Below are 26735 nucleotides of genomic sequence, written 5' to 3' on the forward strand. Positions count from 1 at the left end.
AGTATCACATCTTACTGTTAAGAGTCATTTTTTCTTAACAGGGAGCACAGAACCTCCTCTTACTGCCAAAGCCTTATCGCCATGCCAGCCGTGATTGCCAGTTGCCACTTTTCACTATCTTCTGGCATCTGAATTCACTTTACTGCCAAAACTCTCACCTCAGTGCCAAGACATACTGTCACAGCTCGCTGCCATCTGCCAGTTCCCACTGCTAACCCTACACAGTCTCGCCTCACTGGGTGCATCTGCAAAGGCATGACTGCTCTCACCAAAGGAAGGGTGCTGCTCATGCAGGCAGACAGCAGTACCTGCAGAGCTGTGGCAGCACTAACTTCAGACCTAGCCTAGTGAGAACAACTGGGCAACCACGGAAGTAACTGGTCTGTGTGAAGACTACCCTGATGCCATGCCACTGCTCAGTGAAGAATGCCATTCCCAAGGAGGGCTGATGGGGTAGTGGCTGTATGGATGACAGTCACAGCCTTGGCTAAAGGCAAGAAACACCCCACACTTTCCAGTTCTTCTGTTCCTCAGCAGTGTTATCAGGGAAACTGCATCTTTTCCATAAAGACAGTCTGGAGGACTGCATGACAGGTTCATGGTAGTGTGACTGACACTAAAACCACCAGATTAAAAGACAGCAATTCCCAAGTGACTATGAACTGACAAGGACAAGGAGAGCTCGCAGTCACCCTGGAGGAAATGCCTAAGCTGGGACAAGCTGTAATAGACAGTAAGTGGGATTCATGTGTAAGCTCTGGACACCTACAATGTGGAAATGATTCATCACATTTTGAAGGGGACCTCTGCATTTAGTCACATGAACTGCACCGTTACATTTAGTTATTCCTCCTCCTACATGATTCAGGAATAGTGCTCTGCAGTGTTTAGCTCAGATGCTTTCATGTTCAAATAGATAAATCTCACCTTACATCTAGATGTGGCGTACCCTTTGCTTAGAAGCAAATTATGAATGCTATGGGTCAGAATTTGCAATCAATCCCTCACTTCTACTCATTTGCTTTTAAATTTCTGAACTTGCAGAACTTCAGAAAACAAGATTTTAAAAAGCCACACACACTTTCCCTTCAGGAATCAATATATTTGGTATGATAACACCAACCAATTTCTTCAAACTGTCTAAAAATAATACTCCTTTTTTGATCTTTTGTTAGAATTCATTAGAATACATACACATAACTTTCCACTTTGATCTGTAAATCAATTTCTGACCCTACCAGCAGCTTGTGAAATATTTATTAGCACAGGATTTTTATCACAGCCCGATCACTGTCTAGATTACCCAGCAGCATACATGCCAGCATGTTATTACTGAGACACTTGGCTACAGTGTTTGTCCGTAAATTATGACAGTAATTTTCCATGTCCCACTCTCTGTCCTACTACAGACTGTTTTGGTCTGACAGCACTGCTCCATCTTGACTGCCTCTTTTGGCTTGCTACAGACATAACATTGCCAAGCAAGATTACAAAATCGATATGATTAAATTAAATAATGGCATTATAATGAAGCAAGCTTCAAAAGAGAAGTATAAATTACTCATGGATATCATTTAATTTAAAAATAGAGTGTCTGATTTATTATTTTTTTTTTTTATGCCGGTAGGACTTTTTGCACACTAAATGTGGAACTAGATATAATTTAGGGGAAGATGCAACGGATATCTACAAAAGCATATGCATCATGAAAAAAGATGGACAGGGATTGATTCAAATACCTACTCATAACTAAAGCACATAAAATTAAATTATGTTTGAAACAAACAGTGTATGGTGGTTTTTATACAACAGATTGCAAGCCTGTGGAATTCCTTAACAAAACAGGCTGTGGAGGCCAGAAATTTGCACAATCCCAACAGGAGAGCAGAAAAAATACTGTGAGAAGAAACGTTTTGGGGGTTATTACACAGTCACAAGCTGAGGAAATTTCCCAAACATAGTTGGAAGCTGGGACAGCGTTAGGGAAAAGGCATCAACAGAGGCTGCCTCATTTTCATACTTCTTTAATTGTCCAGTTATAGCCACACTTGAAGATATAAGGGACTAGAAGGACCCAGGATAGTTGCTCCTATATTCTTTAAGTTTGTAGATGTGTACACCAAGCTTCCTCGGAAATGGTCACTAAAGGCTGGCATTATCTTCTCATGGGAAAACATGAGGAAGCATCCAGACATGGCAAAGGCTTAGGCAGGGGAAGGTAGGAGAAATACCACGGGAAGCCTGCAAAAACAAAAAGCAAGCAGCTTGTTTTGAACTAAGTAACTGGATGGGCAAAAGACAGTATTCAGAAAGGAGAAGACAAAGTAAGGATTAGTAAATTGGTCTTTCAGCAACATTCTCAATGTGCAGGACAAGATTGCCAACGACAGAGAAAAGCGTGGCAAAATGGTTATGATGTAAGTCTGGGCAAAAGCTGTGCAGATGATCAGTTGTACTGCTAGTCTTCTAGCAGTGGACCATTACTGTAGTCCACCTTGCTCAGCATCACCCCTTGGGTAACAGCAGTAACTGGTGCACACGGAGTTTCAGTTGTCTGTTGTTGGAATGGAAAGATTGTGTACTAGTGGCTGATAAAATACAGAGCCACAGACCCTAAGACCCTACAGAGGGTGAGGAGCAAAGGAAAATGAAATGAGTGATGGTGACAGCTTCAGGTTTCATCTCTCCTGCCTTCTCATTCTCAATGCTCTTGAGGAGCAAGTGGCACTGACAGCTTGTGTCTGCTGCCAGGGATCCTCCATAACAGCTGTCACCATCAGGACATCGCTCTTGCCTTGCTCATTACACCCCTGACTGGATGGAAGGACCCCTGCCAAGCGGTATTATTTAAAGCTTGCACCCAACATTTAAACCTGATTAACAAGTAGCACCACCGCATTGTTCATAGTGACTGGAGAAACTTCAAGGCAAAAATGAAAATCTCTGCCTTACTCATGCAGCGCTGCAGATGACAACTGCAAATCTTTGAGAGAAATGTCAGCAACATTGTTTAAGCGTATCTCTGGTTTTCATCTAAGTACTGCTAAATATAAAATCCATAAACAACTTGAGAAGGAGGAACTGTGACCCGGAGCTTTTGTTTGAATACCATGACTGCTAACTATGATGCAGCACTGTCCTCCTTTGGTGCTGTGTGGTCCAGCTTTTACCTAAAGAGTGCTCCATTCCCAGCCTGCTCCAGAGGTGGACAGCAAGGTCTGGTGACCTCTGTGAAGATACAGGCCTGAACCCCATTATGCTGAGGCAAGCTGAAAGCTGTCCTCTGCACTTCTGGCATAAAACTCCTTTGGCTTTTTTATCAGGTGTGGCTAACCCCACATGAGCTTTAATTAGCAAGCATCTGCAAGGGTTTCTCATGGCAGCACCTACATCCTGAGGGGCCCGCAGGTTCCAGACCTTCAGGGCACAACACGCCGGGGTGAGGGTCTACGGTCCCCTCACAACCCACTGCGCTGCGGCACGCGCCGCCGTACCCGGGCTGGAGCTCCCCGTGCGTGCTGCGGGAGAGGAGGGATAGGGGCGAGAGGGGAGAGAGGGGAGGCGGGGCCTGCTCCTGCCGGGGTCCTCCGTACCCGCGGACCACTTCTCCCTCGCCTGCCTCGGCGGCCCTCAAACGCGGACCAACCGGCGCGGCGCGCTGCCGAGCCGCGCTGGCGCATGCGCGCTGCCTCTTGCGGGGAAGCGGCCGCCGCCGCCCGAGGCCGCGGCTGCACCGTGTCGGCTCGTGTGTGTGCGCCCGTACCGCTGCCGCCTGCTGCGGCTACTCCCGCCTCAGCGGGCTACAGCCGCTCGCTTTAACACCCCACAGGACCTCTCCGTTCCCGCAATTCATTCCGGTGCTCCTCCTCCTCCCCACGGTTGCTGCAAGCCCCTTCTTGAATTGCTCTGCACGTTACTGCCGCTCGGTGCGGGCGGGCATTTCCATGCAAGCGCCACCCGCCCGCGGCAATACCAAGCATCAACACATCACTCGCCTCCCGCTCCGAATTCGGAGCGATTTTGTTACTCGCGGAGGTGCAGGGACCCTTTTTCCGGCAGAGAGGTCCAGTGTAAGTTTATTCGCGGCTTCCGCTGTTATTTACAAGCCATCGGGTTTGCTCACCGTCCCCTGGGAACCGCGCGAGCCGAAGTTGACAGGTAAATGCCCTCTTCCTTGTCTGCAGCACTTCAGGAGAGGCAGCTCCAGTCTGCCTTGTTGCATGGCTGCTCCGCCGCCTTTGTACTGCATGAACTGCAGAACGGAGGCAGCGTTTAATGGCAGAGCTGTCACCGTGCAGCTCTTGTTGCCCGCCTCTCGTGACATTTCTCAGCGCGGCTCTGGGGAGAGGGAGGCTGCCTTGCCCTGCACGGCTGCTGGCATTGCGGTTGCCCGGCTGCATCGTTGTGCCGGCCCGTTTGCACCCTTCTCCCTGGGTGAAGGGTTTTCGGGGGTGGCCCGAGGGGCTGCCGTTCCGGGCACGGTGCCGCTGCGGCAAAGGGTCCAGCCGCGCCCCCGCCGTTACCGCTGTCACCGCTGTCGGTGTTCTCTTCGCAGGCCGGCGGGCGCCGCCCGCAACCAGCCCTCCGCAGCGCGACGCCCGTCCCCGGGGAGGCCCGGCGGCGTGAGGCCGCCCGCCGCTGCCGCTTATGCAACACATCATCGATAACCACCCCGACATGGCCACCGCGCTGCTGGCGGGCGAGAAGCTGAAGGAGCTCATCCTGCCGGGGCAGCAGGATGACAAGGCGGGCGCGCTGGCAGCTTTGCTCATCCAGCTGAAGCTGGAGCTGCCCTTCGACCGCGTGGTCACCATCGGCACCGTCCTCATCCCCATCCTCCTCGTCACGCTCGTCTTCACCAAGAACTTCGCCGGTAAGGGCGGTGGGACAGCGGCCGCAGGCGGGGCGGGCAGGGCCGTGCCTCACAGCCGCAGAGCGCGAGCACTGGAGCTCGGAGCGCGACTGCCACCCCTCGCCCTGGCAGGCAGGGGCAGCAGCGTCGCGGCGGCAGCCACTCCCTAACGGTCACCCGTGCTGAGGCGGCGGCCGGCGCCCCTCACCTTGAGGGGCGGGTGAGCGGCTCTCCCCGCCGGTGGGGAGGGAACCCCGCTGTCCCGCTCGGGGCCTGCAGGCAGCAGCGCGCGGAGAGGTGCCTGCTGCTGGCAGGGGGACACGCGGTGCGGTGTTCCACTGCGTGAGTTGGATCCGGGAGCAGTCCTGAGCTGGATCCCGGCTGACTTCAAGCCCTTGCCCTGACGTTAATTCATGCCTACATCATGACTGTTAAACTGGCCTTCTAGGGAGAGAAAGGCAATGCTTTCGTGGAGAGTGGTACAATGTGTGGAGACATATGCACACTGTGCTTTGCCATGTTGTGGTAGTGGAAATCACTGATGTCTGTTCTTGTTAAGCACATACTATCTTGCATACAGCCAGGTTTGATTGCCTGTCACCATTGGTATGGAGTCCTTGTAGGAAGGTCAAGTTTTGATGAGCCTTGAAAATTACTGACCCAGTGTACTGTTATGACACCTTTCAGGCCATTAGCACGTATGTAAACACTGTTTTACGTTGTGAAATTTAAGCTTGATGAGTGCAGCTGCCAGCATGACTGCTTTTAAGGGCCCCTGAAGCTCCATACTGAAGATCGACATTAAATTATTTGCACTTTCGTACACACTGGCGCTCTGTAGCTTGTAAGGTTAGTGAAAACTGGCTGTATTCAATCAGTATAAACATACCAGAATCAGGTTCTTGCTTTGCACACTGCTTTGGGATTGACTTCCAACACTTAATGTCTTTAATATTTGTTTTCATTATGAGATAAAGTTAAATCACTTAGAAGAATAACTGCTTACAAATGGAGTCTTGAGATTTTCCTTAATTATAGTTAAAGCTTTTTCAGTCTACCTCGGTTTTTAAACTGTTATATTGTTTTTATACATGCTATATTCTGTTACATAGTTTTTATACAGTTATATAGCTCAAGATCTTCAGCCACAGTTAATGGCCATCCATTTTTGAGTGGTCATCTGGAGCTATCTCAGAGAGACCGTATTTTCAGGGCATGCTAAGCTTGCTGAATATCTGAAAGCTGTATCTTCATAGTGACTGAAAGGCAGGATTCGAGGTCACCACTGAGGAATTCCTCTGTAGAATACAAAAGGTTTGGGATGCCTTCCTCAGTTTGATTTGTAGAGAAGTAAACTTAATGCAAAAGCAATCCTACAGAAGATCACAAGAGCACGTAATTACATATGTGCTTCCAGACTGCGTGAGATGTACAGGTTTGAACCTCAGTAGGCCTAAAGATGACCTTGGGTGCAGAAAATGTAATGCCCCTTCCTGTGTGTTCCTTAAATAGTGCATGTTTCCTAGCAGAAGCCCTTTGATGACTCACTGCTTGTGCAGGTAGCCGTAACTTGCTCCATATGAACAAGTCCTCTGGAACTGTAGATTGCAGAGGATGCCTCAAGTCTAAGAGATTCAGATTTATACAAGGTCCACACATGCACATGGAATAGAGGGGGGTCTACTGAATTTGCTTGCATCTGCCTATATTTCTGCAGTTGAATTTATTCTGTGCTGTGGAACACTCTTCTCTAGGATGACAGCAAAATCATTTGTGTCTACCTAGGGACCATGGATGTAGATTGAATCCAGTAATGTATAGAACAGTAACCTATTGTGTCCTGCCAGGGCAAAGCTTACAAGACAATACAGAAAACACCATATGTCTTTGGAAAAATACGGGATAACACTTTCCTTTCATATGATGTTATGTGTTTGTTCAGATGGTTAGTTTGTTCAGATGCAGTTAGAAAAATAATATGTGAAAAAAATAATACAGGACAATGTAATAGAAACACTGTTAAGAGTTTGATGAAAATAAATAGATTCTTTTTTTGGGTGTGGAGTCGAAGAATTCAGGGTTAGTGGATTCAGTTATGTTTTCACAGTGTTCAAGAGCAAAACTTCCATTAATTTAATGTATCCTGAATCAGATGTTACTCTGTTAGCAAAACAATACTTGCTCAGACTTCTTTGCAAAGTCAAGCTTGTCCATAGATATTGACCCTCGTAATAGCAGTAGTCCGGGTGGACACATGCTTACTACTGATTCTGCTGTTTGTGTTATATTTCATCCATGCACTGCCACTTGAAAAACAAGAAATAACATCATTTGCTTGCTTTGGATACTGTCCCTGTGTGCAATTTAAATAATAGGTATGAAAGTACTAACTTTTGTGACAAAATTGAGTAAGGATCCCGCGGCCCCTTTGGTAGTGAATATCATAGCAGCTTTCCAAACTTTGCTTTGGGCCTTTGTGTGCTTATCTGAAACTTTCCATTATTCCTCATTCTGTTAATGATATGCAGTGCAAAAAGCTGTTATCATGTCACTAAACTGAGAACCACCCCCTTTTCTAGGGTCTGTACCATTTTATTTAATCATTGTTGGTGAAGATCATGGAACAGTAGTGTGTGTACTCCAGACATAAAAGTGTAGTTATCAAAAAAGAAGTGGTTTCTCCAAACCTTTTGCTGAGAATTGGAAGAATCTGCATGATGTGTGCATGGAGGAGATGAGAGCCTCTTATCTCTCTGATCTACCTTTGAGTTTAAGTGTGTGGGATCAAGTGTAGCTTAAAGCGTAGCACTAAGCCTTCTGGAGCCATAGGTTTGAAGCATGTATAGAGGCAGAGTTCAACCCCACAACACAACACAAACTGTGTTAATTGTTAATTAACATCTTATAAATAAACCTTAAATATTATGTGTGTAGCATAATATATTCCATACTGTGGTTTGTTTGCAAGTGAAGATAAAGTTACTTAGTTAATTATGTTGGTTTAGTGCCAAGGGCAAAGTTGTTGTTTGGGTTGCTTTTGCTATTCATGTGATTTGTTTGTCCTCCTACTGGACTGATCTTTGCTTTAGTTTCAAAAAATTAAATGACAAATTACTGTTTTGTAGCATACAAGGCAAGACGTAATTGTTTAGCAGGTACTATGCCAATTTTCTGGATAAATCACTTAATGTCTTACAGAAGGCTTTGAATTAGGTATTATGCTTTTCTTCTATTACGTGTATCATAGAATTGTAGACTGGTTTGGGTTGGAAGGGACCTTAAAGCTCATCTAGTTCCAGCCCCCTGCCATGGGCAGGGACACGTCGTGCTAGAGCCAGGTTGCTCCAAGCCCCATCCCACTTGGTTTGAACGCTTCCGGGGATGTGGCATCCACAGCTGCTCTGGGCAACCTGTGCCAGTGCCTCAGCATCCTCATAGGGAAGAACGTCTTCCTAATATCTAATCTAAATCTATCCTCTTTCAGTTTAAAAAACGTCGCCCCTTGTCTTATCCCTATAGGCCCTGATGAAAAGTCTCTGTCTTTCTTAAAACCCCCCTTTAAAGACTGAAAGTCTGCTGTAAGGTCTTGCAGAGCTGAGCAGCTCCACCTGTCAGCCTGTCTTCACAGGAGAGGTGCTCCCACCCTCTGATCATCTTTGTGGCCTCCTCTGGACTCACTCGAGCAGAAAGTTGTACTGGGACCCCCAGAGCTGATGCAGTACTTCAGCTGATGCAGTACTTTTTGTGAGACTAGGGAGAGGAGAGGGCCTCTCAGCCTGCTGGCCACACTCCTTGTTACACAGCCCTGGGTACTTAGTGTCCTTCCAGTCTGACTTGATGCAGAAAAATGGGCTGTCATCCTTGGCTTGCTTTTGCCGTATAAATTAATTTTTAACATAACCAAAATTTACTGGAAGATAAAATTTTGTTCCCAAACTTCACTAATAGATGGCAGTGCATTTTGAGTGAAATTCAGCTCTCTGCAGAGGGAAGGCATAGGGCACACACATGGCTAGTATGTGTTCCCGAGAGTTAAATTCAGGCTGCAAAGGAGTCAGTGAGAGTTTTATTATTGATTTCAGTGGGAACAGGACTTCACTCTTACGGCCAAAGTATGATGCAGTTCTTGCCCTGGCCCTTCTGCAGAGAAATACAGCCTTCCTTTGCTCTTCCTAAACTTTCTCTCATAAGAGAAAAGAAAGTCACTCAGCTAACCTTTTAGATTATGATTACCGAGTCTCCCAATTCTCTGATGTTTTTCAAGCAAACCAGTGATGCCAGAAAGAACACCCCTAGAAAGTTAATTAAAATAAACCCATGTGCTATATTGATACTGGGCATAAGATCATCATAAAGTCATTTAGGAGCAATAGTCAGCCATGCCACCAAAGAAAGCCTACATGAGCACCCACAAAAGAAAAATTAATATTGTTTCCCCTTCTAAAACTCCTCATGGACAGACTTCATATAAAACCCAGACATCCTGCAGTTAGGGGCCAGTGTATGTTGACCTTAAGGATAATAAGGAAAGTTTTGGAGACATGTGTCTCTGACCCAGTGAGTGGATCTGTGTTTAAGCATAATTGGTTTTCTGGAGTCATAGGGCTCTCAGCACTTGTGAAGATGCCTACAGAAAGCAACACAGGCTAAAGGAAACCTCTCTTGTGGCAGTGTATTCGTTAGGAATAAGAATGTGTGCAGTTGGGAGTCCCAAGGGAACTTACTTAAGTTTGCTTTGATTTTGTTTGGAAATTGCTACTTTAAATATAGCAAATTTTTTTAATTATTTATTTAAATATGAATACCAGTATATTTGAATTTCTGTCAGAATAGTGACAACCCGCATCACACCCAGTATATTCCTTGACATTTCTAGAGCACTCATGCACATGTATATGCAGTGCTTTGCAAAGGTCCATGCTTGTATTTGACTCATTATAGATTTATTTCCCATACCTGAAGATCCATAAGCCTGTCTTTTCCCTAGCAGCTTGAACACTTTGTTATTCCTGTGCAAACTGGAAGTAAAATGCAACCAGTATGAATGTAGAGTTCAGATTTGGTAGTACAGCACTGTCCCAGTGCAGGAATGTATGACTAAACAAGGTACTGGCTGGTGGAGAAGCAAATTGTAAGCCTGGAGGTATAGATTGTGACTTCTATACTTCCGTTTTAGCTGCATTGCAGCCTGATGAATTCTTCCCTTTTCTATGATAAAGGTTTAGTTGTGGTTTTTTTAGTTATTTATTTTTAAAGAAAGTATTTGAAGTGTTTCCTTGTTGAAGCAGACTAACCTTAGACTAATATTTAGTGAAAAAAATGGTAAACCACCAAACTTTATTTAAATGTTAGTAGGTAAGCCTCCAAGATACATAGTTCTAGTCCAGCTATAGTTCATGCTGGTGTTCAGCAGTTGTTTTTAGTTAGGATGTTTCAGTATCTTCTGTCAAGGCATAGTCAGTCTGGTGTGGTATGGATCTGGATAAAAAGGGATTAGTCCTTTAATATACCACCTTTCCATTTCCACTTCTTTATTAAAATGTACAGAATGGGGAGCATTAGACTACAATATTCATTACCAGTTTGAAGTGGGTCTGTTTGATGTTCCGTGTGGTTTTAATTTTTACCTCTGCTCTCCTTGTTTTAACAATGGAACTAGTACACAGAAACCACATCCACAAGTAGGATGCCGCTGGGTCAGCAAGTGCTGTATTCTGTCCTCTGCAACTGGCAGTGATGCTGCTGGCAGTGAGTGGCAACCTTTTGTAGCGAAGCATCTCATGGCATGTGCTGAATTTCTAAGACACTGTTCTACAATAGAGTAGATGAAGAGATACTTGGTTTTTATGAAGTGCTGCTTAGTTTGTTTGTGTTATTTAATGTTTTTATTAAGTAAATGATTTAAATATTCCAGTTCAGTGTTGTATTGTGTTCAGAAGCAATATCTGTGGGAGGTTCTTTGTGTAAGGGACCAGAGAGTGGTGGTCCCCAGAGGAAGATACATTGATGTTTCTGTTTTGTGTTATCTTCAACTTATTGAAATAATTTGATTTCCAAACTTTCAAAAACTTTAGGACTGATGTGGTCAATTACAGGGATTGCTAAGTCTTATCCGTCTTGTTTAGTGCCTCACGCTTTCTATTCACAGCGAATTATTGTTTCCATATTGCAATCCTGTTTGCTTTTCTCTCAGAAGCTGTTAAATACCAATACTTTGTTGAAATAAAGCAAAACAATAATCCAGTTGATTTTTATATTTTAGTCAAAAGCTAAGCTTTGGCATCAATTTTCTTGCTAAGTTTATAAAACAGTGCCTACAAAATCCCCCCAAATTGCTCATAAATACTGTATTTCTATGTCTCCTAGCAGTTACATAGCTCAGCCTCTACCACCCTTCTGCTAGAAAATTCTCATGAGAAAGTAATGGAAGGAGACAGTAAGTTAAGTGACTGAAGGGTCAGTTCAAGTTTTTGTCTTTTATTTTCTGATTTGTAATCATTTGCATAAGTCTTGCTTACTTTACTGTGTAATACAATATATGCTTGAGTTCAGTGTCTTTTTATGCATTTCAGCAAACAGTATGTTTGAAATAGTGTATGTTGAAGATTTCTGTATTACGAGATGGAGTTTTATTTTGTATTGCTGGTCAACTTTCAGAATTTGTGTCTTTGTTTCAAGTTGTGAGCAGGATATTTACATATGTTTACTTAGGTGACTTATCTGATAGATGGCCTTTGATCTAATTTTCCAGTTTTTCTCTTCAACTGTATTTAAAGCCACATACAGTAAGAAAGTGAAGATTATATTTTTCCAAATGATTATTGTTAGTGTTAAGAGTACAGGGACAGGTTGTTTTATGTGCATTACGACACCAGTGCATAAACAGCAGCAAAAAAAGAATGTAAGGAGTGTCTCAGTACCACTTGTATTTAAGTGCTTTCAAATCACATTTTTTTAAAAGGAATGAAATAGTACAGGCAACCAAAGGCTGGCTTCAGTTCAGCTGCTGGCTGTTTGCACTGCCAATGAGGATTTTCCCAAAAGGAGAAGGGCAGTTCACACACAAACACGAGGTGTGCACAACATGTGCGAGCTGGTGCTCACATAACTCACAAAACTCTGAGTTTTGATCATTTAAAGATCTGCATTTACACATCTGAATGTTAAATAAAAAGGTATTCTTGAAGAAATGCATGAGCATTTGTAATCAGTTTATGCATTTCACATATGTAATCAATTCCACTGCAGGCCCTAGCTGCTACAGATGCTTTTCTGCATGAAATCCATTTCTCAAGCTTCACTGACACATATGCATCATTTTTTTTTCATGTGGAACATTGGTAACCCTGTAGGCACTGTTAACCCCTTCATCTTCAGGTGTCATGTATGTGAAAAGGTCCAAAATGTGGATGAGATTTAGCTTACCACATGCTTTCAGATAACTTCAACAATTTGAACAGATGGTCAAAAATATTTTTGTCAAGAAGAAGCCTTGTGAATAAATATAAGTAGGGTTGAGACTGTTTTTCAAAGCTACCCTGAAGTATTGGAGGCATTTTTTTTTGTCCCTAAACTAGACAGAAATTATGCATCCATGATCTAGAAGAAATCTCAGCTTGTATTGTTTCTTAGAGCTGTAAAACTCTTCAAGAAGAATCTGCATCACCACAGAGTTCCTTGGGTTCTGCCAGTATTAAAAATGTCTGCAGTGGGCACCTCCAGTAGGTATACACATCTAATTACAAAAGACTTATTAATTCTGCAGTAGACTGGCATGGTTCTTGTAGAGGTTCCCTTTGTTTCACAATAGAAGATTTATTCTAAAAAAAAACCAACATTGAAGTCAGTGCGGATATTGATGTCATTGGGGATTTTGTCCCAGGCGTGTACTATACTCTTGCATTTGAATGGGGAAACACAGCAGTTCATTGTGATAGGAAGGTTTGGGTGTTTGTTTGCTTTCCTTTACTGGCACCATGCCTGTTGTGCAGATTCAAAGTTACCAGAGCAGTGACGCAGCCAGGTCCTGGGATGCATATTGGTTTTTGAAGCTTAGAGCTCAGTGACTATTTCTGGAGAATTTTAGTTATATGCTGAAGTAAGTATTTCATCATTTTGAGGTTGATGTATCTTGTCTTTTATGAGATCCATGACCTGTTCAGGAAGGCAGTGGACTGGCCATCTCTGCTTCCTCAATACTATGTTGTTAACATAACATCGTTACCTAATGAGCTAACTATTGGTGTTTTTCTTCTTTTTTTCTGGATGCTGTGTTTATGCCAAAATATGAGCCATCTTTTTCATTTCTAGTCATTAAGTAACAATGATGCAGTAAGGACAAACCTGCTGTTTCCTATTGCTTCTGTGTTTGTATTTTGTGCCTGACTCTTGACTTAAGAAGCCACCCTTGTCTATGTATCATCACCTTCATTAGATTTTCACAATTCATTTCACTTTGGCATCTACATGTTCTTGCAGTTTACTTTAGGTGTTATGTAATCTACGTTATCATCGTGTCTGGGTTCTTGTGCAGTTGCTTTGGGGTTCCATCTCTAGAGGGGAATTTTTGAATTGCCCAAAGTATTGTTTTGATCTTTGGAAAACATTAAAACTCTTACTTTCACACATTATACCTCCTATGCAGAAAATCTGTACATCACTAAAATTCCACTCACCTCCTCATGTAAGTGCTAAATTTAGAAGTAAATATTACTCAGATCTCTTTTGTAGAACTGTCTGTGGGGATGAATTTCATTAATTGTATTTTGATGAATACATTCTTTCACATTCAGCTCTAACCTTCCCTCAAATCTTAACGTAATAGAAAGCAACATTACAATACAGGAACACACCTCTATGTACAAATACAAGCATTGTCATATGTTTTCAGGTGTTTTCTGTGTTCTCACAGAGCTCTCTTGAGCACAGGAAGAAATGCTTCTAATGATGTTCAGCAGTACAGTCACTATAAAATAAGCTTTTTTTTCCAGTGACATTACCGCCATACTGCACAGCCATCATCACATGGTGGATGGTAACTCATTAGTGAGGAACCATTCCTCTATAGGAGAAGCACCCTAAGGGGTTTCATTTAGGTATTTCTGCGCCTTCTGCATAACAGCTGCCATTTCTGGAATAACTTTTCCAACAGGCTTCAACATATCAGCCATGTAGGAATAGGTATCTTTCTCTCCTGAATAACCTGGGCAGGTGTTACAAGTCTTTAAGCCTCAGATTGCTGGTAAGTGAACTTCAACGTACCAGCCAGTTTTAGAAGAGCAAATGTTTATTACGTACAGGGAATATGGTTCTGTAAATATATATGCACTAAGAAAGTGTGTTATTAATTTACTGATTCTGCATATCCAAAATACATAGTTCAGGCAGTAGACCTGCAAGGAAAATGTCCCAAATTGTAAATACAGGGACACCTGCTGCTGCCCTTACACTGCAGTTACCCCTGTGAGTAACCCATTACCTGTCAGTTTTTAAAACTGCTTATCTACATCTCACCCATTGTGACTAATCCTTGTAGAGGACAGGCCAGTAAAACTTGCTAGCAACAGTGGTTTCCTGACTCATTTCTTCAGGGACTTTCTTTTCAAGATATTTTTCTTAAACAGGACAAGTGGTTTCAGAGAGTGGGCAAAAAAGGCTGTACCTTACCTTGTTGATCATGGAGAAATTTGTACCTTAGAAAGACTTCATGGGCGTGGAACCGATATTCAGATTTGGAAAGAATATTCCCTAAGAAAGAAGGTAAAAGTATTGTCTTTTTGTTTGGCTAAAGTAATAGTTAGCTTGCTAAGTCTTAGTTTGATGAATGTTTTCTTATTCATATGAATAAACTTGGTGAGTTAAATAGGATTGTATGACACAGTTGATACACAAAAGTAATTTCAGGAGTCCATCCTCATGCCGTACTAATTTCTAACCTTTAAATACCCTTTAAATGAAGTAGTTGAAGTAAACCAGTTAAATTAAGGGAGGTTTTCCTTTAGCTGTGAATTAGTTTGGGTATTAGCCAGCATTTGTTAAAATCACACTCAAAGCAGAGAGTTACGTATTCCTTGTAGACTGTGTCTGAGATGGAAAACCTTTATACTGTTCAGGTAATATTATAATTCCTTAGACTACATTTTCAACTTCAGTAACATGGATGGTTTTTGTTCTTTTTTTTTTTTCCAGAGAGAAGAGGATCCAGGACATTTATTCTTTTCCTTTAAAAACTGCTGAAATACGACTAAATAAATTATTTCTGATTCTCAAAATAAACAGTTTGATACTTGCTTTCTTGTGAAATCCTTTTAGTAGCCATGATGAATGAGGCATGTCTGATTGCTTACACGTATGTGACACAATGTAAGGAGAGCAGTATTATAAGGACTGCCCTTGTCAAGTACTGGCATTTATTGCTGAATTCAGGGTGTTTGTCATTTATCTTAGCTGATAGAAACTTGTGTTCTGGCATCTGATGGGCAGGGAGATTCAGAGATTCTGCCTAAACACTGAATTTCTTCTTAGAGTCAAGTGGAGAGACTGTACAGGGAGTGCTTCAGAGAACTTGGCTGGAATTCCAGCTTTTCTTCCGAGGCAGGTTGGGCACCAGCATGAGGATGATTTAGCAGCCCTCTTCAAGAGGGCTGTAGGCCAATTGGTAGGAGGCACTAGGCCCATGGTGAGTCTGTAATATGTTTAACTCAGTGAGTGTACTTATCAGTGGTGTACTTACCTGACACTTAATTCAGGTCTCCAGCATCAGGGTTTAGGCACTTGCCCAGGAGCTGGGAGATCCAGCCTGCTCAGCAGCATCTAAGCACCACTTCTCCTGCCTGTACCCAATGCAGGGTCATGGTGGTCAGGCTGAATGCTTACTTCTAGATCCTTGCAGATTTTTTTTAACAAGAGGCATACTTACCTTTGTCTGGTGTAGCAACCACAACAATTCTTTTCTTTTTTCATTTCTTAATTACATTTTCTGAGAAATGGATTCCTTTTTTTCTTTTTTTTTTCTGTCAGCTGTTATAAAATTGTTCTGTTCCTTCTGCATTACTAAATTACTGCACTAGAATGCTTAAATCATGCAATTCAGTTGGAAGATTAATAAGGTGTGATTTCTTTTTCCAGAGTAAATTCTAAAAGCTGGGTGTCACAGGAGACATAGTTTGTTATCGTGGTTTATATTTTGCTTTGGGTGAATATACTTTATTTCACTGGGAATACGGTAGGTGTGAAAAGTCATTTGCCCTTTTATATAGGGATATATACTGTTTATTGCTAATATTTTCCTTTCTTACTTGTTAATGTCTACCAACAGCATTATAAAAGTGTTGTTCATATTTATTTAAATAATTTTGCTCATAATAAAATTTTACGAGCTTGCAAGTGCTCCCCCTACAGCATCAGTTCTTCAAAGAGAGATGTGCATGCCAAATTTTATGCAGCGTGAGTAATCCCATTGCCTTTAAAGAAACTGCCCAATGCATGACATCACTTAAGTCCTTTTAGAAGCAGGTCTGATTTTTGCAGTGTTGAATAGTAAGAGATTGGCATTTTTACCTTTATTTTTGAAGGGGCAAGTGAATGTTTCTGTTGGATGCAATTCACTCACTTTCCCAGGAAGACTTGTTAAAACTATACTTTGCAAAGATAATGGAGTGATACATATCTACAGCTTCACCATGTATTCTTAACAGTCTCATTTCTGTGTACTGAACACCAGCTCCCTTTTTCTTTTTCAAAGATTTTTTTTATATATAGATAGGCAAAACACACACACCTCCTTGGTGAACTGTGCTGATGATACCTCTTCCTTCGACTGAGATGAAATACTGAGGCCTGAGCTCTAGCCACTTGGGTTTCGATGATAGCCTTCTAGCCATACTTTACCTAATGTGTTCATCGTGCAGCTGGCCATTGCATTTGGTTTTGGAGATGGCTGTTTCTCAATAGTGTAAAAAAATCACACTTGTATGAATTAGCCATTCTTGCTAGACACAACCTAAAGAAAAGTTCACCCTGAGGACAATCAAGCATTGGAGCATGTTGCACAGCTTGTATAATCCCCATATTTGGAGGTTTTCAGACTGACAAAGCCCTAATAAGCTGGTCTGAACATAGTCTTGGCCCTGCTTTGAGCAGGATGTGTGAACCAGTAACTTCTGAGGTTCCTTCGAGTGTTTCCATGAGTCTGTACTGGGGATAACTTCAGGGAATGGCCTAGAGCAGCAGTTACCATGTTTTTCCATTGGTAACTCCATTTCCAGATCCGAGATTCACTTTTGCAGTGGGAAAGTTCACAGGGGTTCCAACCCCAAGCCTCAGCTCTGCAGCCCCTTGCTTGAGGAATTTCAGAACTTATCAGTGTTGTATCTCATGGTTGAAGTTAAGCAAGAGATTTTTTTACTTAATGTATTTTCATGCCTAGTACTTGCAGCCTGAGAAATCGTTTTCAGTTCAGGGCCTCTTGAAGAGAGCAAGGTGAATAGATACTGAAGTATATAGAGATTGTGGAACCACTGAAAGAAGGTGCTGACCTTGGATTGGGAACAGTAGGAGTGGGAGCCTGTGCCTGGAGAAAGCCCACAAGCATTTCTTGGAGCCTTTGCTAAAAGGCAGCAGACTCTGCAGCTTCTAGCTTCCATGCTTTGCCTTCATTCCTTCATTCCATACTATTTGGATTCTTTCTGAAGTTTTTTCAGCACAGTCCCTTCCTTTCTCTTTCTCTTTACCTTGGCTATCATCTCACAACCACGCACTCTCTTTAATTCCCCTAAAGTATGCCTTTTATACCACAGTACCTCCTGCAAGTAATTTTTCTCCATTTAAGTAGTGCTTAAACTGATGGGATGAGATGGTACAGAATGGAGCATGTGAAAAAACTTAGCTGCCAAGGGATTTTAAGTTTTCAAGTGGCATAACACAATCAATTATATTGTAATTCAACTAAGTAATTCTGTGTTGATTACTTCATCTTCTTTGCATGTCCAAAAAATTCAATGAGATCTCTCTCATACCTTACCTATGAGAATAGTTTTGTGGATTTCTAGAAGCTACTTATATGCATAGGTGAGCAGGATAAAATGTATTTATGTACAGCTGTTGAAAACATCTAATGCAGTGCTCCTGTGATCATCTAACAGTATTGAAAAAGGGGAAGCTAAGCTTCTTAGTATGCATCTTTATATTCAAGTCAGTATAAGATAAAGTATAATATATTTCATAGCATAATATATATAAGTAAAATATAACTTTATAATATATTAACATCAAGGTTTTTTTCCAATGTAGTAATTATTTCTGCACAGCATTAGCATGGGGTACTTTTAGTCTATTAAAAATTATGCAAAAAGAACATTTCCTGTCTTCTCCATGGTCTGGACCATTTCCTAGATGCATGAGCTTCCTAAAGCTGATGCTATGCTTGGTGAGTCAAGTCGTATGCTGAGAAGCTTAAGCTAAATCCCCTGTAGGAATAACTTTACGAACATTAATGGCATACACTGAACGTGAGTATGGCTCAAACATATTAGAAAATACCTTTTGCATAAAACTGCATTGTAACTCCATGCCCACACTTCAATCAGTTATCAGAAGTCCCACTGACTTCACCAAGGATTGAGTTTCATCTGAAAGGTCTTGGGGTTTACATCGCATATCGTGAAAATCATGTCAGTTTAATAAATATGCAAAGAAAATACTAGACTAGCACCAAGAACGTAACATTGAATAAGAACGGGACACGATGTTCATCTATTCTAATAAATTAGAGTTCTCTCACAATTTACCAAACAATGGGAACAGATAAAAATGTTTAAGAGAGGAAAAGCAAATAAATTCCTGCAAAATTTCAGCTGCTTTCTCTACTTGGCTGGGCAGCCTCGTTTTTGAACTAGCCTCTAATGAAGCTGTTCAGTCCAAACTCAAGCTGCAAAGCTCTTCAGTCTTTTTTCACTGAAGCAGTGGCAATGGATAAGAGTCTCCAAGTGATCTGTCTAACATGGATGTAAATCTTAAGGCATTTTGGTTTGCTTCCTTTTTTAATTTATATATATATTTGATTGCTGTTATATATGTGCAATTTTGGCAGGAGTCGCCTTAGCTTTCAGGTAGCAGTGAAAAGAACTGAAGAGAACTATTCACACTTCATTCAGTAGTAGCAACTGATACCTGAATCCAAAAATAATCCTTATGGATTAATTGTATGAATACTTGTTGCTGTCTTCCAGGTATTCATGATGGTGTGAACTAGGGGAAAGGAGCCCATGTATGTCACAGGAAACTAGGTTTCATATTGGCAGGTTCTACTGAATTTAGGGGCACCTGATTCAAATTATTTCTGCTTCTGAGAAACTTGCCACTATTTGCCTTCCTTAAACTCTCTTCTGAGATTGGAGTTAGATCATTCTAAAATAGTCATGAAAAGTGATTTTAAAGAAATTGCAGGGCTGACTCACTGCACATGCTGTCTTGGGTAGTATCATCTGTTCTATCAACTCTGCTTAAATTGGTTGTATTTTTAGAAAAGAATCCTCACTGAATCACTTTCAATAAAAAGAAAAAAGTGCGGTCCTCAGCATGTAGATCTCTGCAGGTCACAGAAGAGATTTACACTTCAACATTTAACCAAAGAATTAGTAAATGTTTTTGATTTCCTTGCATTAGAGAAGTAGTTGATCAAGTAAGGAGTCCTCTGTTAAGCCAAAAGGACTGGGTGGTTTTGCATGCCTGTTAACTTTTAATACTTTATTTATTGTTATCAAACAACATAATATTTTATTACTTCATGGTTTGTGTTATTAAGAAAATAGTACCACAATTGTGTTCTTGTTGTATTTTGAGCTGTTCTTGATCTTGGTCCGAACTGTAGAACTGGAGCAAAGTTAGCATTCTCGACCAGTTTTCAATTCAAGAGAACATGCCTTCTTCCTATGGGTCTCATTTTAGGAAGTTTTTTTAAGGTATACCAGAACACTGTAAAATATAATCCCTTTGTTCTACATGCCAAAACTTGAAAATACTGTCTTTCTCTTTGAAGAGGGTGATTTGATAATGGTCGTTGTTCTTTGGGCAATTAATACTGTTCTAGCTTTCACAAGTTTTTCTATCTTAATTTCTTATATTGCTAGAAAAATGTAATTGTATTAGAACATAATTTGTCTACTGGGTCAAGACAAAAGCCCGTTTAGACCACTATCCTGCTTCTGAAGATGTCAAAAAGCAAATTATTAGAAAGGAGTGTTAAAATAGACATGCATATGGTGTTACTTCCTTTGATAAACCCTTCCACCCTCCAGCAGCTCTAGGCTGAGAGAAATATTGCATCACTATCTGCGTATTTAATAATCCTTGCTGTAATTTCTATTCTATTTGTCTGGTTGCTTTCTTGATCCACAGTATTTGTTTCTTCCATAATACTGTATGATAGCAAGTTCCACCATTTAATTGCACACTGTGTAAAAAAAACAATGTTACAGTTTCAAATGGAGAAACAAATTTTCATAGTGATAAATACAGTTAACATTCCAGATTCTGTCCTGATCAGTCACACTTGAATTCAAGAGTGGTAGCTGGAAAGGATACAGTTGACTAAATGCTTGCATGTCTTAAAGTTTCATTTTTTTCTACCATATGCAATGAGTAGACTTTGTTAGTGAGGATTAAAAACATTGCCTTCAGCTACATCTAACTTTTTTTCTATTTAGAAGAATATTTAGCTGGGATGAACCTTAAATTTCACCTGAATGAGCCTTTCAGCATTTGCACATAATATCCTCAGCTACTCTGTAGTGGATATCGGTTCTTCAGCTTCACATAGTTCGGGTCACGGTTGCTTAGGATATTGTTCTCAGAGACGTAATTAAACCAGAATATGTATTTCTTGCTGACATTTATAGCTCAGGTTCATCCTAAAATTGCCAGGTAAATAGTTTTGCCTGGGGGTTTGTGAAGACATGTGCAGGCTGAGCTAACTAATAGGTGTGGAGGACTTATCAGTCATGTAAAGATGCAGTAAAATAAAATTGATGTAATTCAAAATGTTTATTTTTCCAGAGCTCCTTTTGTAGGTTAAATGCACAGCAGTGACTTTTCTCTCTGTTATACAGAGGAGCCAATATACTGTTATACACCACACAACTTCACCCGCGATCAAGCCTTGTATGCCAGAGGATATTGTTGGACAGAATTAAAAGATGCCTTGCCAGGAGTTGATGCCAGCCACTGGCCCTCCTTGTTTGAGCATAAGTTCCTACCTTATGCACTGCTGGCTTTTGCTGGGATAATGTACATTCCAGCTCTGGGCTGGGAATTTCTGGCCTCTACCCGACTGACTTCAGAGCTTAATTTTTTGCTTCAGGAGATTGATAACTGCTACCACCGTGCAGCTGAAGGGCGGGCACCAAAAATAGAGAAACAGATTCAGTCCAAAGGCCCAGGGATCACCGAGAGAGAGAAGAGGGAAATCATTGAGAACGCAGAGAAGGAAAAAAGCCCTGAACAGAACTTGTTTGAGAAATACCTGGAAAGAAGAGGACGAAGCAACTTCCTGGCTAAGCTTTATCTTGCGAGACATTTGTTCATCATCTTCTTAAGTATCATACCAATTACATATTTATCCACCTACTATGCTACACAGAAGCAAAATGAATTTACATGTGCACTAGGAGAGCCTCCAGATAAAACAAGCAGCTCCAAATTGCACATCAGAGTGAACTGCAAACTGCCATCTGTCCAGCTCCAGCGAATTATTGCTGGTGTAGATATCGTTCTCCTCTGCTTCATGAACTTGATAATCCTTATCAACTTAATTCACCTCTTCATATTTCGCAAGTCTAACTTCATATTTGATAAACTGAACAAAGTTGGAATAAAGACCAAGAAACAGTGGCAGAAGTCCCAGTTTTGTGATATCAATATTTTGGCCATGTTTTGCAATGAAAATCGGGACCACATAAAATCATTGAACCGTCTGGATTTTATTACAAATGAAAGTGATCTGATGTATGACAATGTGGTACGCCAGCTGCTTGCAGCCTTGGCCCAGTCCAATCATGATGCCACCCCAACCATGCGTGATTCAGGGATCCAAACAATAGACCCAAGCATTGATCCAGCAGACATTGATGCTAACGAGCAGCTCATCATTAAGAGGCCAAGGAAGAAGATGAAATGGATCCCAACTACCAATCCTCTTCCTCAGCCATTCAAGGAACAATTAGCCATTATGAAAATTGAAAACCATAAACCTGAAAAACCGAAGCCTGTGCGGAGAAAAACAGCAACAGACAGCCTTATAGCTCCTTTGTTAGAGTCTGCTGCAAAAACCTCACAGCAATCATCCACTCATAAAACTGAGCCTAATGCCATGCCAAGCACAAGCAGTGAAAAAAAACACACACGGCACTTTTCCTTGGATGTTCATCCATATATACTCAGTAGCAAAAAACCCAAGCCAGAGATTCAAGCCATCCCCTCAATGCCTACATCCAAAAGCCAAGAGAGTGGATTTTTAAACCAGGAAGAAAATGTCGTAGTACACGTTACCTCCTCTCTCAAAGGTACAGTATGCTGTAATGCCCGTACCACCTCCATAGACCATAGTTTGCATAGTGATCTTCAGGAACTCAAAGCTTATCTGAACTGTTTGACCTATCTTGCTAGATTTTTGGATAGCTAATAGTATTAGGGCTCGCATGCCTTAGAACTAGAGGTTTTCTCTCTTTAACACCTATATGGAGGATAAGGATTATTAGGGGTAGAGCTGTAAACAGCAGGTAATTTTTCAAATGTAAGCAGATTCTCACAATGTGGTCATGCCTTGCCAAGGAAAGGAGGAGAGTTTGGCCTCCATGATGCCCTTCCTGCTCCACCGGCACCTGGCATGTTTCAAACATGCCTTATTTTCAAGTTGTGTGGAAACTGCCATGGTAGATGACCAGTACTCTGACCAGTAATAGTCACTTAGGAGTGTGTGAGGAACTGTGCTGATGGCAGTTAAAGCTGCCTGTAAAAAAAAAAATCTCTTTAACTACCAATTCCTAGGGGTTGGCATACGTTTGTCACCTGGGAAATCACAACTCAGCTCATTGTTACTGTTCTTCACACAAGAGATGTTTTAAATTGCCCTTTGTCTCATGTGGACCAGAGGATGAATGGTCTGAAGTGTGGATGCTGGTCAGGGATTCAGGAATTCTACCATTCCCTTCCCATAAGGTCTCACAGGAGATGCTATTTGTATGCCTCAGTTTCCTTGGTATGTCTTGAAAATCCTGCCCCTTTCTTACCATAAAGGAGTGTTTCAAATATACCAGTAATTGTTAGACACTTGAGTGATGAGGAAAGCCATGTGAGCGTTAAGAAAAGTGATAGACCAGTAGATAAACTGATAGATAGATATAGATAGATAGATAGATAGATAGATAGATAGATAGATAGATAGATAGACAGATAGATATCATCTTATTTTTGCAAGCTACTGACATAAGAAAAAGCATTATGCAGTTCAAGTTGCAGAAGGACTTGTATGTACTTAAAGCAATGGCTCTCATCTCATTACAAGCTAAGACCTCCCTCTGGGCTCCGACAGACTGACAGCTACCGTCACCCCACTGCCCAGCAAAGAAGTGATTTGAGGTATAAAAGTTTCTGTCACTTCCAAATCCCTATGCTCCTTAGAGCCCTCCAACTCCCCAATGTGCATGTGAGCTATTCTACAGCATTCCTTATCCAGTCACCTGCTCTGATTACAACTCCTCAAAACTACTGGGGTTTTCTGGACTCAATTACTTTCATCTAAATTAGTGCTTGAATATTTTAAGGGCAAAATATAATTACTGTAGTTTTGGGGCTCTGTTACTCCCCATTCCCATTAAAAGTTTTCAGCTTTGCTTTTGAGTTAGACCCACATTGCAGTCCATCAGGTAAGGCAGACTCATAATTTCTGGAAAGAGACATCAGTTAATGCCAAATTACAAAGTTCTTTCTAAAGACAAGTGGCTTACAGTGTGTAACCACTAGTTTTTCCCATTGAAAAGATCAGTGGTTTTGTATTCTATCTTGTGGATTTCAACAGTGATAAAATTTATCAAAACATTAAATCATAACATTTATAATCTGAAACACCTGCCAGACTGTAGAGGAGAATAAAAGATACTTTTCAGTTGTTTTTTGTTCATTTTATGAAAATACCATTCACATAAGGAAGCATGAGCATGCGTAAAAAAGAGCGAGATTTACAAAACCCATTTGTTGTTTGTCCTATTTCCCGGAGCTTCCAACCCCATTGGTTTGACTCAGTCTTGTCGGATTTCTCAAAGGGTCCCAGAAACATTAATTTGTGGGTCCACTCCTGCTCCCACTGAAATCAGTGGCAAAACTGCCAAAGACTTTACTGGTTCAGAACACTCCTCTCTTACGGACCGGAAGGGTGAAAGAGATGACCTGTCTTTTAACTGCCTGTTTTGTTTTCTTTTAGACACCCCTCATCCTGCAAAAGAGATCCTATACTCATCTGAAACATGCAGAACTGTGCCTGCTGCTGGGGCTTTTGTCCACAATCATATAGCCACCACCGCTGCTGCATCGACTATGACTTTGAACCAAGTCAAGGCAGAGCCAACCCCTGCACTGAACTGCAACCCAGCCCACCCTTTGCTGCACATCAACACGCTGTACGAGGATCATGAGGAGGAAGTTTCAAACATAATAGACAATGGTATTCACTCACCAACTGACACCGGGGAAATTCTCTCCATCCCTACCCCAAAGCAGATAAGGTTGGCAACATTTGATGAACCAATGGCAATTGTGAGCTCCGTGGAGTACTGAGGACCACGGGCTGCACAGCTCTGCCCTCAGTACCAGGGCCAAGACAACTGCAGTGCGGACCATGGTCCCCCAAGGATGCAATTCACTGCATGAGCATGGAGAGTTTTCACACAGACTGTAGCTTTTGGTAATAACACCAGAAGGTTTTTCAGGTTCACATCATGAGCACTGTCAGTCATTTGCAAAATAGGATAAAGAAAATCTGGTGGAAATAGACCTTTAACACCAAGATAACTGTTAGCTCTAAACTATAGCTTCCTGATTTAAATGGAGTTTAGCACAATTTATGAACATTAAGAGTCTGATGGAATACTACAGTAATTTTAGTGAGTGTTTAAATTCTTTGTTTTCAGAATCATTGACTAAAGTTAGAACTTGGAGGTGAGGTTATACTGTTTTAATGGCAGCAATTAAATACAAGTTTTTTTCTAAGCAGAGAGGATTTTCCTTTCGATTCAGGATTATGAAATGTTATATGCAAGCAAAATTTTTGTTTCTTTCTTTAGCTCACTGCTGTTGGGCTTGATGGAGACCTAGCTGAAAGGGCCTTACTACCACCAGCATTTAAGTGCAAACAGATTGATACACTCGATCTCTTGCATGTATAAATGAAAATACCTGAGGTGTGCCCTGCCCTTTACCTAGCTTATATGTTTGATGGAAGATGATGAAATGAAGAGTTTATTTTTTTAAATATATTTTACCATAGGAAGAATTACTTTAGTAACTTTTCAAACCAGGTGTTCATTTTAACAAAATACTTAGAAGCAAATTATTGTAGCTGCTTATTTTTTCATAGTCTATGAACCAGGTTAGAAACTTTCATGGGTGCTTCACTGATACGAAAAAAAACATGACAAAAGGCTGTATTTTGTAAGGAAAGGTCATTACAAAATATCTTACAAAATATGAAACCAGCAAGACTGTTTTCAAATAACACACATTTAAAGAAGTGTATGAATTCAGATCTGCAGACTTGGCTAATCCTTGATTCAGCAAACACTTAAGGCCATGGATGGAAGTGAAACAACTCATCCATCTAAAGCGAAGCACACACTGAAATGTCTTTGCTGGATCTGGGCTCTAGTGCAGGCAGACAATAACCCTGCAGTATGTGCTATTACTCTGATTCAATATTTGCGGTCCTTGGCTCAAAGCACATCTTCATGCCCATCTTCCTATAACTACGGTATGTGTGATTTAATAGAAAACTCTAGGATAACTAAAACATCTATTAAAAGTGCATCATGCAATAATCGTTCTCAGCAAAATTATAGTGAAACAAAAAGTGACTGTGTTAAAATAATATTCCTAGCTGCATTCAGAATTATGGACTATGTGTGTTTGCTTCAAAATTATGTATAATGGTAGAAAAAAATATGCAGCACAAATAAGGGACTGAAACCTTGAATTTATTTTTAATTTATTACCTCAGACATGGATATATTATACCAATATTTAATGAAAATAGCACTGAAAATAAATACCTGTTATTCTGAATAGTTTAATGTGTACTACTTCCTAGCTCAGTTATGTGCAAGTGGGATTTTACTATAAGCAGTAGGTGGGATAGGTAAAGCCTCCATTCCCCCCTGCATTACTTCACTTATTCCCACTCTTTTTGGCCTGAACAGCCAAATACCACAAAGGCAGCAAGCCAGAGGACATGTACTGTAGCTGGGGTGGGGCACCAGGGACAGCTGAAGGACCTGGTTTGTAACAGGTTGCTGAGGTCTTGGTGCAGGATGGCATGGAGCTGATGGAGGACATGGAGCTTGATCCACAGCAGCTGGGCGATGATGGCTGAACAGCTCCTGCTGGTTTGTCTCCTTCCTGCTCTGGGGACATCAGTGTCCCCCCACAGCCTGCAGCAGAGCTGTCTGTATGAGGCAGGATGCAATGAGCAAAGATCTGAACAGTTCATGCTCTGCCTGTGGCTTCAGGACCATAGGTTGGTCACCCCTCTGCTAACCCCCCTGAGCACAAGCTGCAGGGTGTCTGTCACCACTGCCTGCGTGACTGACAAACTGTGGTGGCTTTAAATAACAGCTCTGCG

The 26735-nt window shown here is 41.5% G+C and overlaps 1 protein-coding gene and 1 long non-coding RNA gene across 6 annotated transcripts; both read left to right on the forward strand.

Annotated features, from left to right (window-relative positions):
• The first annotated feature begins 3932 nt into the window (after nt 1-3932).
• On the forward strand, nt 3933-26179 carry PANX2 (pannexin 2). Of its 5 annotated transcripts, XM_061467526.1 has the most exons (5): nt 4019-4158; nt 4556-4873; nt 20959-22410; nt 23412-23485; nt 24327-24464. In XM_061467526.1, exons 2-4 carry the CDS (start codon nt 4648-4650, stop codon nt 23441-23443), a joined length of 1710 nt encoding a protein of 569 aa, XP_061323510.1. In that variant the 5' UTR covers nt 4019-4158; nt 4556-4647; the 3' UTR covers nt 23444-23485; nt 24327-24464. The 5 variants fall into 5 exon arrangements, with proteins under 5 accessions (XP_061323507.1, XP_061323510.1, XP_061323506.1 ...); XM_061467523.1 differs by lacking the exon at nt 23412-23485 and having other exon boundaries at nt 3933-4070; nt 24327-26179; XM_061467522.1 differs by lacking the exon at nt 23412-23485 and having other exon boundaries at nt 24327-26179.
• Nucleotides 12344-15127, forward strand: LOC133276585 (uncharacterized). The gene is made up of 2 exons (XR_009745923.1): nt 12344-14611; nt 15041-15127. It is a non-coding gene; the product is annotated as an uncharacterized LOC133276585 (long non-coding RNA).
• Nucleotides 26180-26735: the final 556 nt, after the last annotated feature.

Source organism: Pezoporus flaviventris, unplaced genomic scaffold (genome assembly GCF_033815535.1).
Source record: "Pezoporus flaviventris isolate CSIRO_AGI_PZ_B2104156 unplaced genomic scaffold, CSIRO_AGI_Pfla_v1 ptg000045l, whole genome shotgun sequence".
Lineage (NCBI taxonomy): Eukaryota > Metazoa > Chordata > Aves > Psittaciformes > Psittacidae > Pezoporus > Pezoporus flaviventris.